This window comes from Patiria miniata, unplaced genomic scaffold, assembly GCF_015706575.1.
Source record: "Patiria miniata isolate m_02_andy unplaced genomic scaffold, ASM1570657v1 HiC_scaffold_4, whole genome shotgun sequence".
NCBI classification, from domain to species: domain Eukaryota; kingdom Metazoa; phylum Echinodermata; class Asteroidea; order Valvatida; family Asterinidae; genus Patiria; species Patiria miniata.
The window spans coordinates 7,003,781-7,017,044 of record NW_024037071.1 but is presented as its reverse complement, the minus strand read 5'-3'; the positions used below and the strand labels follow the sequence as shown (position 1 = coordinate 7,017,044).

At 41.9% G+C, this 13,264-nt stretch overlaps 1 protein-coding gene across 1 annotated transcript; it reads right to left on the bottom strand.

Moving 5' to 3' along the window:
• Window positions 1–2,361: 2,361 nt before the first annotated feature.
• Window positions 2,362–10,071, bottom strand: LOC119739577 (probable tRNA pseudouridine synthase 1). Its single transcript, XM_038214557.1, has 7 exons — window positions 9,915–10,071; window positions 8,730–8,911; window positions 7,541–7,622; window positions 6,655–6,727; window positions 4,853–4,992; window positions 3,605–3,661; window positions 2,362–2,678 (listed from the first exon to the last, which is right to left on the bottom strand). The coding sequence occupies exons 1-7, from the start codon at window positions 10,042–10,044 to the stop codon at window positions 2,509–2,511; spliced, it is 834 nt and encodes a 277-aa protein (XP_038070485.1). The 5' UTR covers window positions 10,045–10,071; the 3' UTR covers window positions 2,362–2,508.
• Between the last annotated feature and the right edge of the window lie 3,193 nt (window positions 10,072–13,264).

Here is a 13,264-nt window from a genome sequence, read left to right as displayed (position 1 = left end):
GGGGGGGGGGAGGGAACAAAAAATAGAGGTGTAGAGTCATATTGCTGTTAATTGAATGCACAGTTTACAACATGGGTGTCTTCAGGGGTGTGAATGGGGGTGGAGTGGGCAAATGTCCCCCTGCACACCCTAAAAAAAATCATAAATTGAGAATATGCTAGAGAAAGTACAAGGATTTGGGGAAATAATGTGCTTTGCCACCTTTAGAAAGAAATCTTGGTGACGCCCATGGTCCTCTCACCTTCACTGTTGAGGGGGGCACCAGTGCACAGTTCTTTGGCAGTTAAGGGTTTCCTTGGTGATCCTGCTCATGGGCGTCGCGAGGGGGGGGGCAAGGGGGGGCACTTGCCCCCCCCCCTGGAAAAGCAAAAAAAAAAAAAAAAAAAAAAAAAGGAAGAAAAAGAAAAGAGAGAGAGAAAAAAAAAAAGAGGCGCGAAGACAAAGTGGTGTAAATTTAATGAGTTGGGAGGGGGGCAAAATGTCCCTTCCCCCCTCTAAAACTGATAAATCAAGAATGTGTTGAGAAATACAAGCATTTTTTGGCAAATTTTTTTTTTGCCCCCCTCTAGAAAACATTCTGGCGACGCCCATGATCCTGCTGTTTTTCATAATTAATTGATTCACTGTATGTAGTCAATTGATCATTGCAGCTAACGGCAAAGAGTCATTTGAAAAAATAACACCATAAAAAAACCTTCTGATTCATTATGTGTGTTCTAGAAAATTGAAAGAGGTCCATGTAAAAGTGACTTGTCTAAATAAAGTAGGCTTTGGAAATGATTCTAATAAATTTAATGCAACAAATTACATGTATTTTGGAAAAGGATGAAAATAAGGACTCTTACAACACTTGTGTAGATACAGTGTACAATTGTGCATGTATATTGTACAGTGGCTTCAATTTTTTAACCACATGCATTATGTACATAAGATTCTGATAGTAAGATCATGCAGCAAGACACAAATGTTCAAGTAAATGTGATTAGTTTGGTGAACTGCAGTGTATATTTATTTCAGTTATTTCATTTGTATATAATTGTGCATACATGTACAGTGCGCAGTTTTGCAATAAAAGATTGTACACTTTTTTTTAGCAGATATGACTCGGGCGTCAAATTTTTGCAGCTCTGATATTTTTGTGGGCTCACAATTCTTCTGGATCAAGATATTTTTATGCTGTAAAATTGAAATAATGAGAGGGTTAGCCAGTAAAGTATTACTATTTCTTGTATTTATATTTTCTGTGACTGAAACCAATGATTCCTCAGCTTGGCGCCCTGGGCACTAGCTCGCAAGCCTGAAGAAACCTGTTTATAAGCAATGAAGACATTACAGTGTTAGAAGTGGGAGCAAAAAAACCCAGAAGAACATTCTGGGGAAAACCCATGGAATCATGTAGGGACTGAAACCCAATCCACATGTGGACCAGCTGGGGCAGGAATCAAACCCAGACCACAAGGGGTGGAAGGCTAGGAAAGAGCCACTGCACCATTTGATCCTCCATCAACCTGATACCCAAACTAACAATAGATGGTATTGTCTTTCTCTCGCAATAGCTTCAATGTGAAGGAAAAACCGTGTGCAAACACTGAATTGCATGCAGATGGCATAAACTTATGCATGGCTTGTCATCAAATGTGCACAACTTATCTTCATAAAGGCACATACTGAACGAATGCAACAAAGTTAGGTATCTGTCATATCTCTGTTACTTTTGGGGGTGTACTCGGAGCAATGCCCCTCGATGCACTTGTGGTGTCCTCGTCTCTTCTGAGATGCTTACACACCTAAAATTGAAAATTATTCCGACAGAATCATTCTTGAAGGGAAGCCTGATCAGCAAACTATCTTTGAAGTGTCCACATCCTAAATATTCTGCTGGTTGACCCCTTTTTGATTCTGTGGGACCCACAGTTCATGTCAACAGGTGTCAATGCTTTCCCTGTGACTTGCACAATGTAGACAAGTTCTAGAGATGCATCCAAAGACTGGATTTGTAGCAGCACAGACATACTTTGCACAGGAAACACTCACGTTGGTCTGCAAGTAATGCTCGCCGTATAAATATTACAAGCAGCGGCACTATTTTCATAGCTTTGGGTACGTGTGGTCTAACGGTGGAGCACAGCCTGGATAATCGTGAGATTGTGGGTTCGAGCCCCGCCGTGGCCATGCATGTTGTGCCCTTGAGTAAGGCGCTTTACCTCAATTACTCCTCTCCACCCAGGTGTTAAATGGGTACCGCATTATTCAATGCTGGGAAAGTAACAGACTTGCTGTAGAGGAGGTGTGGCGATCCCCCACAGCAGCACCTCATGGACTTGAGTCTGGCCCAATCGCTTCGAAAGAGAGATGGGCACTTCCTGTAAACACAGGTTCGTCCCCCCTTTCGTAGCTTCAGTGTTTAACCTTTCAGGTGTCCGACACTGATACCAGATTTGAACACTCCTCGTTTTGTGGGTTTCACAGATGGGATGAAGGATTTTAGTCATCTCATTCTGTCAGTGTTCAAGGAGGCTTTATTAAATTCTCCAGTTCTGCAATTTCAGTGAATTCTTGAACCGCTTCGCAAATATGCTCTAATGTCCATTTGTCCTCTGCCAGTGCGTGCTTGGCTAGTGTGAAGGGTCCCTGCTGGGTGCGTGTTAACTCTGCAAGGTGAGCGTTGGTCCCCATATCTGTAAAGAACAGAGTCAACGAACAAGGAACTAAAAAATGGTTTTATACATGTACTTAAAATTTCTTAAATGGCAATTTTGTTTACGATTTTTTTTTGAAGCATTTAAAAATAAATTTTCAAAAAAACAAAGGATTAAAATATACACAAAACCTTTTGTTTAAGCTGGGGGAAAAAGGTAACATTCAAAATAGGAGGGGGAATATTTGGCATATGGTACTGCATGGACTTCTTAACGGAGCCAGCTACAATGCATGCACTGGATGTCGCACACATTACGGTAATGAGTAAATGCAAATAATTTTCAACCATGACGTGCACTAACACATCACAGACGCATATGACTGTTGGTAAAGTAGGACTTCTGCCATCAGGTTTTGAACATTGTGAATATGCCTGGGCGAGTAGTGGATTTTCCTACTCGAGTACTCACAGAGAAATTACTCGCGAGTAGTCGAGTACTCGTGAGTTGTTTACTAAATTCCCATAAATACAGAAAATATGGCATAAACATTATTAAGAAGGCAGTTACTACGAATTAACAGCATAGAAGACACACCACATTCTTCAGGACTGAGATATCCTGACTATGCAAAACTTTGGCTCATTTTACTTGAAAAATTATTCGTTGAGAGAGCTGATGGAATCCCAAGGAAACCGATGGAGGTAGTGATTCCTTTATCGCGGGGGAGTATTAAGACAAAAGACAAGTTTGGCACAGAAACCGCAAAGTGGTTACTTTTTTCTATGTCAGCACTTGTAACACAAAATTGCTACTTGCGAGTACCTACTTGTACTCGTGCCAGGATGAGTACTCGAGTAGATGAAAAACAACGAGGGCAACGAGTAGCACACACTACGCGCGAGTACTCGAGTACTCGTGTTACTCGCCCAGCATTGATTGTGAACTAGTGGTTTTGTGTCTACCTTGACCAAGGTCTTGTATCAGCTGTCTGACATAGAACCCTCCTCCACAGTGGATATCTGCAATTGAAAAATGGGCATTAATTTTAAAATAAGTTTGCACATAATCTGTTTCTCAGACAAGTGATCCGCGGATCGCACGTTTTGCCTTTTTTCGCAGTCGATCCCTATACGTTTTGTGTTTTTCAAAAAAGTCAAATTTTGTGCATTTTGAAAATATGACCCCAAATGACCCCTACATGACCTTTGACCTCAGTAATCGATGAAGAATTGTGTCACTTAACGGTCACTGCATCCAAGTTTCAGCAAAATTCACGAAACCATGTAGAAGTTATGTACCCACTTTCAAAAACTTTATCTAAACTTCAACATACATATGGTCGTACGGGGATACGGACATACAGAATTTAGGACTGGCAAGTGTCCCCCAAAACTTTGTTTAGGCGACACACACCACCCACGTGTGTAAATGCCGGCAATCGTGGACGCCCCATTGTCCCTAGTCCTCTTTCCTTTGTTTGTAACTTTTTAGCGACAGCTCTCATTGGTTTTGTACACGATTTGAGATCGTGGACGTTCGGTCAATCGTGGACGTATTATTTGCGCCCCAATTCTTTTGTCCTACGTCCACGATTGCCGGTGTTTACATACCCACACACACACACACACACAAAATAATTTTTCTCAAAGTTGAACAAAGAAATTGACTGGAGTGGGGTTTCAGCCTGCAACCTCCGAATTGCCGTATGTTTGCGGTTCCCAATTTGTCAATATTCTCGTTCAAAGGGCGTCAGTCAGAAGCCATAAACCTGTATACCATGTAGCCAGAGATCACACCCGAAGTCACTACACTATAGCAACATTAGCAATGCTGCAAACCCAGGAAAAAGCAAACAGTTGAGGACATTTTGTTTAGCATTTATCTGCCTAGGAAATATAAAAAAACTTGCAAGGAAATTGAAGAAAACAAAATGATAGAGGATGTTTGAATTCCTCATCGGAAGAGCTCACATCTTTCTGTACTCTGTTGAAAGAATTTCAAATTTGAAATGGATTACAAGAACTGAGCTACATGAAGTCATTGATGCAATACACGTTTTCAGAGATTTAGATAAATTTTGAGACAATGTTAAAATCGAAAAAAGACGGAGCATTTTAGCAAGTTGTAAACATTGGTAGCAAAAAAATAAAGCATTTAGTGATGACAATATAATGTCTCTTGATTGTATTAGACAGATACAAGTGACTTGCCTAGAGTAAAATAAGGTGGGGAAAACTGGACACATTCCAGACTGTGTACGGTGACAGGCCTGGCTGGTTTGGGTGCGATGGGCTCACCGCGTACAGCCAAGTCTGACATTCGGACACCTCCCACCTTCAGAGCTGAGTACCTAATACATGGAGACATAGAATATATAACACATGGTCAATGATGGGCCTTACTAAGGCTGTAACTCCAGCAGGTCGATAGGCTACGTGACAAGTTGGCTATTTAGCTGATAGTATGCAAGCAATGGGGAGAAGTAGCAGTGTCGTTCTCCATGGAGTAAAACCTAAGCAGGGTGGCACAGCGGGCAAAAGGCCCGGTTTCAGTTAGTTTATAATGCACGTGCATCAATTGGTAACGGAATGGTTCTCGGACTTAATTTCCCTTTCAAAAAAAAATCCTCCAGTGTCATGAATGAGAAGAAAAGGGAGAAAAGTATTTCATCGATCATCAGGACTTGATTAAACACAATTTCGGGAAAAAAATTCACTTTCGGTAAAAAAAAAGGATGAAACTGTGAAATTCCTCCATGATTCGAACCCGGAACCTGCAGCATTAAGACCACGCAGCATTAAGACCACACAGCATTAAGAACGCTACAGTGAAACCACATTGACCACTGTGGAATATAAAGTACGTGTACACGTAAAACTTATTCCGAATCAGGTGACATATTGCGTATTAGGGTCAATGACTTAACCGAGATGCATAAAATATATTTGCGCCCCGGTTAGAGCGCTGAAGGCATGACTTCACAGAGGGCGCTCTTTCAAGTTATCAGAGGATATTTTTGAGAAGCCAACTCTGCGTTCACACCTTCCCTGGTCATGCTAACATTTCTATCGAGTTTCAATCTGACAGTTTTACCATGATTATTAAAACACTGAGAAATCCACAAAATGACAAGGTCTTTCTTGTCAACTGTAAAAAATAACTGATTGTTAAAACTTTAGTACATGGACATCTAGGGAAAACATTAGTGGGGTAGTGTAACGTTTTAACAGGGTGGCCAGCCCTCATGGACACCAGTGGGTTTTTGCTCCAGGGCCTGAACAATTTGACATGTGAAAGCAGCTAAATGCACAAAACCATTGCAATACACCATAAACACATTGCAATACAACACTTTGACTACTTTGAATTTATAATCATGTATCAAGCTTGTGCTGCAATTGCCATGGGCGTTGCACTAACAATTTTTTTTCTCTGTGCTTGCTACACGGGGATGAATTTTTCCGGGCTGTGAAGGTATGGAATGCCCAAGTATGTTTTTTTCCAAAACATGAAAAAGCCTGGATCCAGGCTATCCACTCCGTTCACAAGTACCCCCTCACCGGCAAAGAAAGTACAGTTGGGGGTGACCCGCCGACGCCATCTTGCCTGACTGCAATTTTGCCCGGCTACTGCGTACCGTGTACATAGTACAAATCCCCTGGTGTACATGCGACACACACAAGGAACCAGCGAAATGTCCCGCCCATGGGACGTCATTGCTAGGTAAAAGGGCGCCCTCTTTTGTTGGCGCACGGAGCGCATAGCCTGAAAACTGGCATCCCTGCATCCCTCCATAGCATGCCTCGCAAAAACCCCCCACAGAATTAGCAATTGCCAGGGACTGGTTGAATCAGAAAGTACAATTTGTATGGTTGGGCTTGTTGATTCATCAGTAGATGGCTGCGGGAATTTGGAGGCTGAGAGATTAAAAAAAAAAAACAATTCACGGGATTGTAAGCACAATGCCTAAATATTATTGAGGGAAATCCCAACAAATAAAACATTTACTCACAAAGGAGGGATCTGCATGATATTGCCCACATAGCGCTGGAGAGATGATGTAATCAGGTTCAGTGTAACGTGATCTACAAAAATGGAAAAACAACTATAAAATATTTGTTTCCAAAAGAACTTGGTAACATTTACGGTTTATTTAAACTGCTAGGTGGAGTAAGCCGTCGGAGAATTTGGAACAAACAACACTGGCTTACGTTCTCAGCAACCACCCAACTTTGTTACTCAAAACTCGTTTTGCTCACAACTTAATTCACTTCACCTGCAGGGTAGGTGGATCGAGTAGTGCAATGCGCATTCAAAGTAAAGCATTATAACGCGGCATCCTCGTAACTTGAGTGAGCATTCCAGAGCATTAAGAATGTTTCATACTTCACACAAACTAAATGTGAAATGAATCTGATGCCACAAAACACTTACGGTATCAATTGAAACGCATTGTACTTTGCAGTACAAATTACAAAATAAATACTTGCAAACGAACAAACGTACGAACCAGCCTGAAGGTGAATGTACTGTGCACAACCTTATAATGTGATTATGGGCTCCGTGCGCTAACATAGAGGGCGCCCTTTTACCTAGCAACGACGTCCCATGGGCGGGACATTTTTAGCTGGTTGACCCGCACCGCTCCTTGTGTGTGACGCACGTACACCAGGGAATTTGTACTATGTACATCATTGATCTCCATTAGTCTTACTAATGGAGATCAATGATGTACATGCAGTGGTACGGCCGCGCGTTGCGGCAAAATTACAGTCAGGCAAGATGGCATCGGTCGGTCACCCCAAACTGTACTTTCTTTGCCGGTGAGGAGGTACTTGTGAATGGAGCGGATAGAGTTATAGTGCTTCATATGGCAACTTCAGGCTGCTACACATTACCTGCCGGTGATCGCTGTGTGATTTTCCCCAAGACGTCCTGCGTGTCTGTGGATGTGCCCAGACAACCGACTGCTCGGTATCGCTGCGAGAGAACACAAAACAACTCTACCATTAACCCTGTCAGTGTCATTTGACTTTATACAGTCCCCAGTGGCGGATTCAGGGGCCAATTTTATGGCTCTGCTTACCGTTAGCTAAAAATCCCTGCTTAGTGTAGCAGAAAATTCCACACTTACGGTAATCATATTTTACGGGTTGGCAAAGGAATGTTTCCTTATGCGCATGCGTACATCCCGTAACTGAGGATTCTGTGGTTACAGGGTTATTTTTTTTCTGCTAGCGCTGTTAGCACAGAATGGAGATCATAAGCGCTGAAGGCTGGTGGCAATTAAGCAATATACATAAATACCTACAGTTTACCCATTCCTATTGGTCGTGAGACCGGTTTTAAACGGTTGATGAAGACCGGCTGGCTGGTATTAAACACCTTTCCAGTGTCACATGAAATTTGGACTCCTATAATCCAGTGCCTTTTACCGTTTTATTAGTTGAACGTTCACAATCCTCACGTAGGCATGCGCAACACTACCAGTGAGTCAGTATTTCAAAGTCCTAAATTCACAATACACCGGCACAGCTGCGTTCTGTGCCACCTTTTTTTTTTAGCCATATGTTATTTCTGCATATTGTTATGTTTTTACACCAGCTATTCTTGCCTTTGATAACCTGTAATTTGTGTCAAGTTTTTAACTTTTAATCTTTTTAATCTATTTTCTTTTAAAGTTTTTTGTCACTGTGTTCTGATATTTTTTCATTACAAATTTGTATCTATGTTTTAATTTATTTTTGTATGTTACCATTCAAGTTAGGATTGACAGGCTATCGAGTCACAGTGTTTTATTATTGTCAATCCTGGCCAGCTTGGATTGGGCTGTTTCTGTTAAGTTTTGTTTATTTTTGTGGATTGCTTGTAGTATGCTTGTAATTTGGCTGAATAAATAAGAAATAGTAATAACCCCCTCTGAACACCCCAGCTCAGATATTTCAGCAGAAGCTTGTGGATTTTGTTTAACTGTGACCAAAACCAATTGAGTGCCCTCCTTGAAAATGAGGACCCACTAAAGTGCCCCCTGCAAGTTGGCCTGTACATTGTACTTGTACTTTCAACCCAGATTGGGTACTATCTTACCTTGTTTCCCTTCAGTTGTGATGCCAAGAGTTTTGTCCCCAAGCCTACCCCTATAACCAGAACCCCTGAGGCATTTGAGTCCAGGGTGCCACCGTGGCCGATACGGAGCTTCTTGTAAGGTGCCCCCACCTTTCCAGACCTGGTGTGGTGATTGCTGTACTCCTGTAGCTGTTTCTTGTGCTCTACAAGTGTAAGGAACAAGAGATACTTTACAAATAATGAATGTTTATGAGTGCAACGGTAAGAATAAATTCATGAGGGGAAATAGAGCGAGCCCATAGAGCTATATTTAATTATTATAGAGCGTTAACTCCTCATTCTTGAGTGCGGTGACGCTTTGAAGCCGTCCTGGGTGCAGACATTTTGAATTCATTTGCGTGTTTGTAGAACATAACGAAATTAGATGAATTGAATTTTGAAAGTGTACTCTACATGCAACGCGCAAGTAGAACATACGCAAACAACTTAAGCGCGTCATTGACGGTTCAATAAAGTCACGGCGAAAAGCATCTGCAGCGGAGGGACGCGCACGCATTGCGCTGTTTGCGTAGAGCAAAATGACACACTCATTTGCTGATCGTGCGTTTCGGTTTTGGGCGTATCGGCTTCGATGACGCACCGGTATGGAATACAAACGCAGATATGCAAATAGCCGTACAAAAGCTGTACAAAATTTCTAGTTCTCCATAGGTTTGTGCACAAACATGGATGCGCCCATTAGGGCCCAATTTCATAGCGCTGCTTAACAGCCGACTTTGTGCTTACCGAGCCTCCATCTATTTTAGGGTCCGTTAAGCAGCAAGCGCAGCAAAATCACGCTTAACCCATGAAGAAAACTTTGCTTAAATCAGTGACGTAACAATAGAAATCTCCATGCGCACGCAACCGTTAGCATGAAATAGTGCTTAAGCAGCAGCATGATTTTCTGCTAAAGTAAGCACAACTTTTCTGCTTACTGTTAAGCAGTGCTATGAAATTTGGCCCAGGCATTACTTTGTACATCGAGTTAGCGCTCTGGTAATTTAATATATCTCTATGAGCGAGCCACATATTTAAAGAATTTTTTTTTTTTTCTGATTTGGTCACTTTCTTTTTGACTCACCCTTAGTTGGGACCAATGCCATTAATTATTGTTATGTGACAACTACAGCAATTCATTTTTATGAGCCAAACTTTTTATGCTACCTTTGGTTAGGATTCGCTTGAGTTGATTGACTACGCCAGCAGATGTGATTCCAGTCGGTTTGACGACTGCAAAGAGGCCGTTAAGATTGGATGCCAGAGACTTCATCGCAGAGACACCACTGCACATCATCACAACACTGCAGGAATTAACAATGCAACACTTGTAATGATGATTACATCTGTTTTTGTGTTAACTGTGACGTTTTTGGATTTGTGTATTTTCACTAGGATTAAAGGGACATTACATCACATCACTTTTTAGCGTTTATGGGAGCATCGCCTGTCTGGCCGTATTACACAGCTTGTGATAGTACTGCACCAGTCAGGGCTCTGGAGTGCTCTGAAATGTGCAAAACTAAATCAGGCCAACTTTACTCACAGTTTAGCCAGCAAATTTCTCCAAAAATTCCACTGGGGCAAAGAAAATGTCCTCAGCATTTCACCAACCAAGTTTGCAGACTCAATTCAATTTTTAAAGGAGACTTTTCTTCAATATTTTGCACATGAGTGGGAAGTCAAGTGATTCCAAAATGGGGCTAAAAACTAGACTGGTATATGTCCAACCATGGTCCGCCTATTTGGAAAGACTGACCCCTTCATTCAGTGTCAATAGTCTGGTGGCTTTACTATGGAGAAATGTGTAGTAAATTGAGACTAGTTCCCGCTTCATGCCACATGTTTCTTAAATGCTTTTGGCATGGTTGATTGATGCAGTACTGAAGCTGTGTTGGACTGGTTGTTTTAGGTGCCAGTCTATTTTCTTGTTTTGCATGTTTTCAACACCTTAAGTTTTGGGACTCTCATACACAGTATTGAGAGTCCAAAATTTTCGGACTAGTACTGTACTAGTCCTAGCTGGAGTTACCCAGCCCTAAGTTTTATCATTGGGTTGTCTATTAGGGCTGGAGCGAATTTTTCTCGTAACTTGTAGTATAGGCAAAAAATTTTGGAAAATGTTCAATTTTGTCCCCATTACACACTAATTGCAACTACAACTCACCCCAAATTCGCTACAGCCCTAATAGACAACCCAATGATAAAACTCAGGGCTGGGTAACTCCAGCTATACTAGTCCCATAAATGTGACTGAAATACTGGACTACCTCCATATGTTCATGGTCTGTGCATGGATAGTCCCATTGCTAGGGGAGCCGAAAATCAATTTAAGATCAAAATTATTTTGTCACCAGAAAATTACCCCAGCTATGACTGCTAAATAGCAAAAACAAAATGTACCTTCAGAGGTGTAGTTATCCAAAAATCATGGTAATTCAACAACGAATTCCGACGGTTTTGAAAAAGCAAAATAGTCACAAGGCCAATGGGGTCAGGGAACCAGACTGGAGCTTTAATCATCCACTGAGCGTGCGTCAACTTTGGCAAAGTGCACCGCGGCTGTTGCCTGTCATTCCAAAATCTTTGGAGTACCCGGATGTACTACGCGGCTGCAGGTGAAGAGCGCAGACAAGAGAGCTCCAATGTAGTCCAAACATTTTTGAATTTTGTGACAAGGATGTGTCCCGAATTGAAGGTGAAATTTCTCTTTTCTTCCCAAAGGTATGTGAACCTAACCACCACCATTTGTATTTCAATTTTGGGGGTGAAATCTGAAGATTTTGATAGGGGGTACAAGTGAAAATGGTCAAAATAAGTTATTGGTATCGCCATGTACTCTAAGATCCTAGGACCTTACTACTAGTATCATGGAGGAATACCTCCATGCTAGTATTACTAACTATCGCCCGACCATCTCCAAATGTTAAAAAAGGCGATTCGTAGAGTCCTATTACTCGGAGTCGGACTAGAACATACGGAGGTAGTCCAGTATTTCAGTCACATTTATGGGACTAGGCCGTAGTACTGTACAGCCAGAGGCAGTCGGGCTTGCCAGATACTAGCCCCATAAATGTGGCCAATTTACTGGACTACCTCCGTAAACATAGGCCACACAGCCACCTGTACAAAAACGTGTCGCACTTTGTCAAATTTTGATTTTCACATTTAGGCTTAGTTTGTAGGTTTTTTTTGCTTTAGAAGCTTACTCACCCTCTTTATAGGCTAATCAGAAAGTGCTGCCTTTTTCAGATGTCTATTTTTTGTGAAATTTCATGTTGAAATTTTGATACGCAAACGTGTACAAATGAATCTGGAAGTTTCACGAAAAATAGACATCTGAAAAAGGCAGCACTTTCTGATTAGCCTATAAAGAGGTAGTCCAGTAAATTGGCCACATTTATGGGGCTAGCCAGATACATGGGAATCTAAACTTTCCTACATCTACATAGGATCTACATCTACATGTACGCAGGTACTCAGCAAAGTCCACTTCTGGATGTTAACGCTGAGGTGAAGCTTAAGGTGCAAGTGATACTACTACTAGTATTACATGAGTACTAGGCGTAGCACTTACCTAGTACTGTACGGCCAGAGGCCATGGAGCCAACTTCAACATTATGAAGTTGGTGCAGAGCTTGGAAGAGAGGAATTAGAGCAAGGAATGCATGGACGGAGGCAGTCGGGCTAAAACAAAGAACGAAGTGGCTATCGTTACGGCAGCCGTTGTTTAGCGCCCTCTACGATACTTTTTTGATACGCACGCAGGTATATAATTATTTGTTTCCCCACGTTTTAGCGAGCAGTGCGATAGCTCAGTCGATAGAGGGTAGGATTTTGCACCGCGAGGTTGAGGGTTCGCATCTCAGTTTTGCACTCGAATTTTTTTCCTTTTCTAACCTGAGGCTTTGGAGGATTTTTTTAAAAGGGAAATAAAGTCCGAATTTCATAACATTCAAATTCACTTTTTTCCTTCTAATTTTATATTTTCTTCTCATGTTTTTATAAAAGTTGCAGTCTACCGTAACGATAGAAAATGGGAAATGCGTTACGGCTGCCGTAACAATAGCCACTGCGAACAAAGAAAACTTGACAAACTCAGACAGACTCACTTACCATGCTTACCGTTAAACAGGGTTGTTAAAAAACATCCTCCTCAATCTCTACATCACAGCAATTACAATCTCACAATTGAAATTATTTCGCGGTCGATTTTAAAAGATGCCAATGACGAGAGACTGCGGTCTCTAGCTCCCCGCTACTTGACTTTTATTTAGTTTTAAGACTTTTGAAATGAGCATGCTGGAAACAGGTCAACTCGTACGCGAACCAACTCGTACGCGAGTCAACTCGTACGCGGATTGGTCAACTCGTACGCGAGACAACTCGTACGCGAACCAACTCGTACGCGTGCCAACTCGTACGCGAGCCAACTCGTACGCGAGCCAACTCGTACGCGAACCAACTCGTACGCGGGCCATTTTCCATTTTAGGAGTGGTTTCGAGGATTGGGTTGG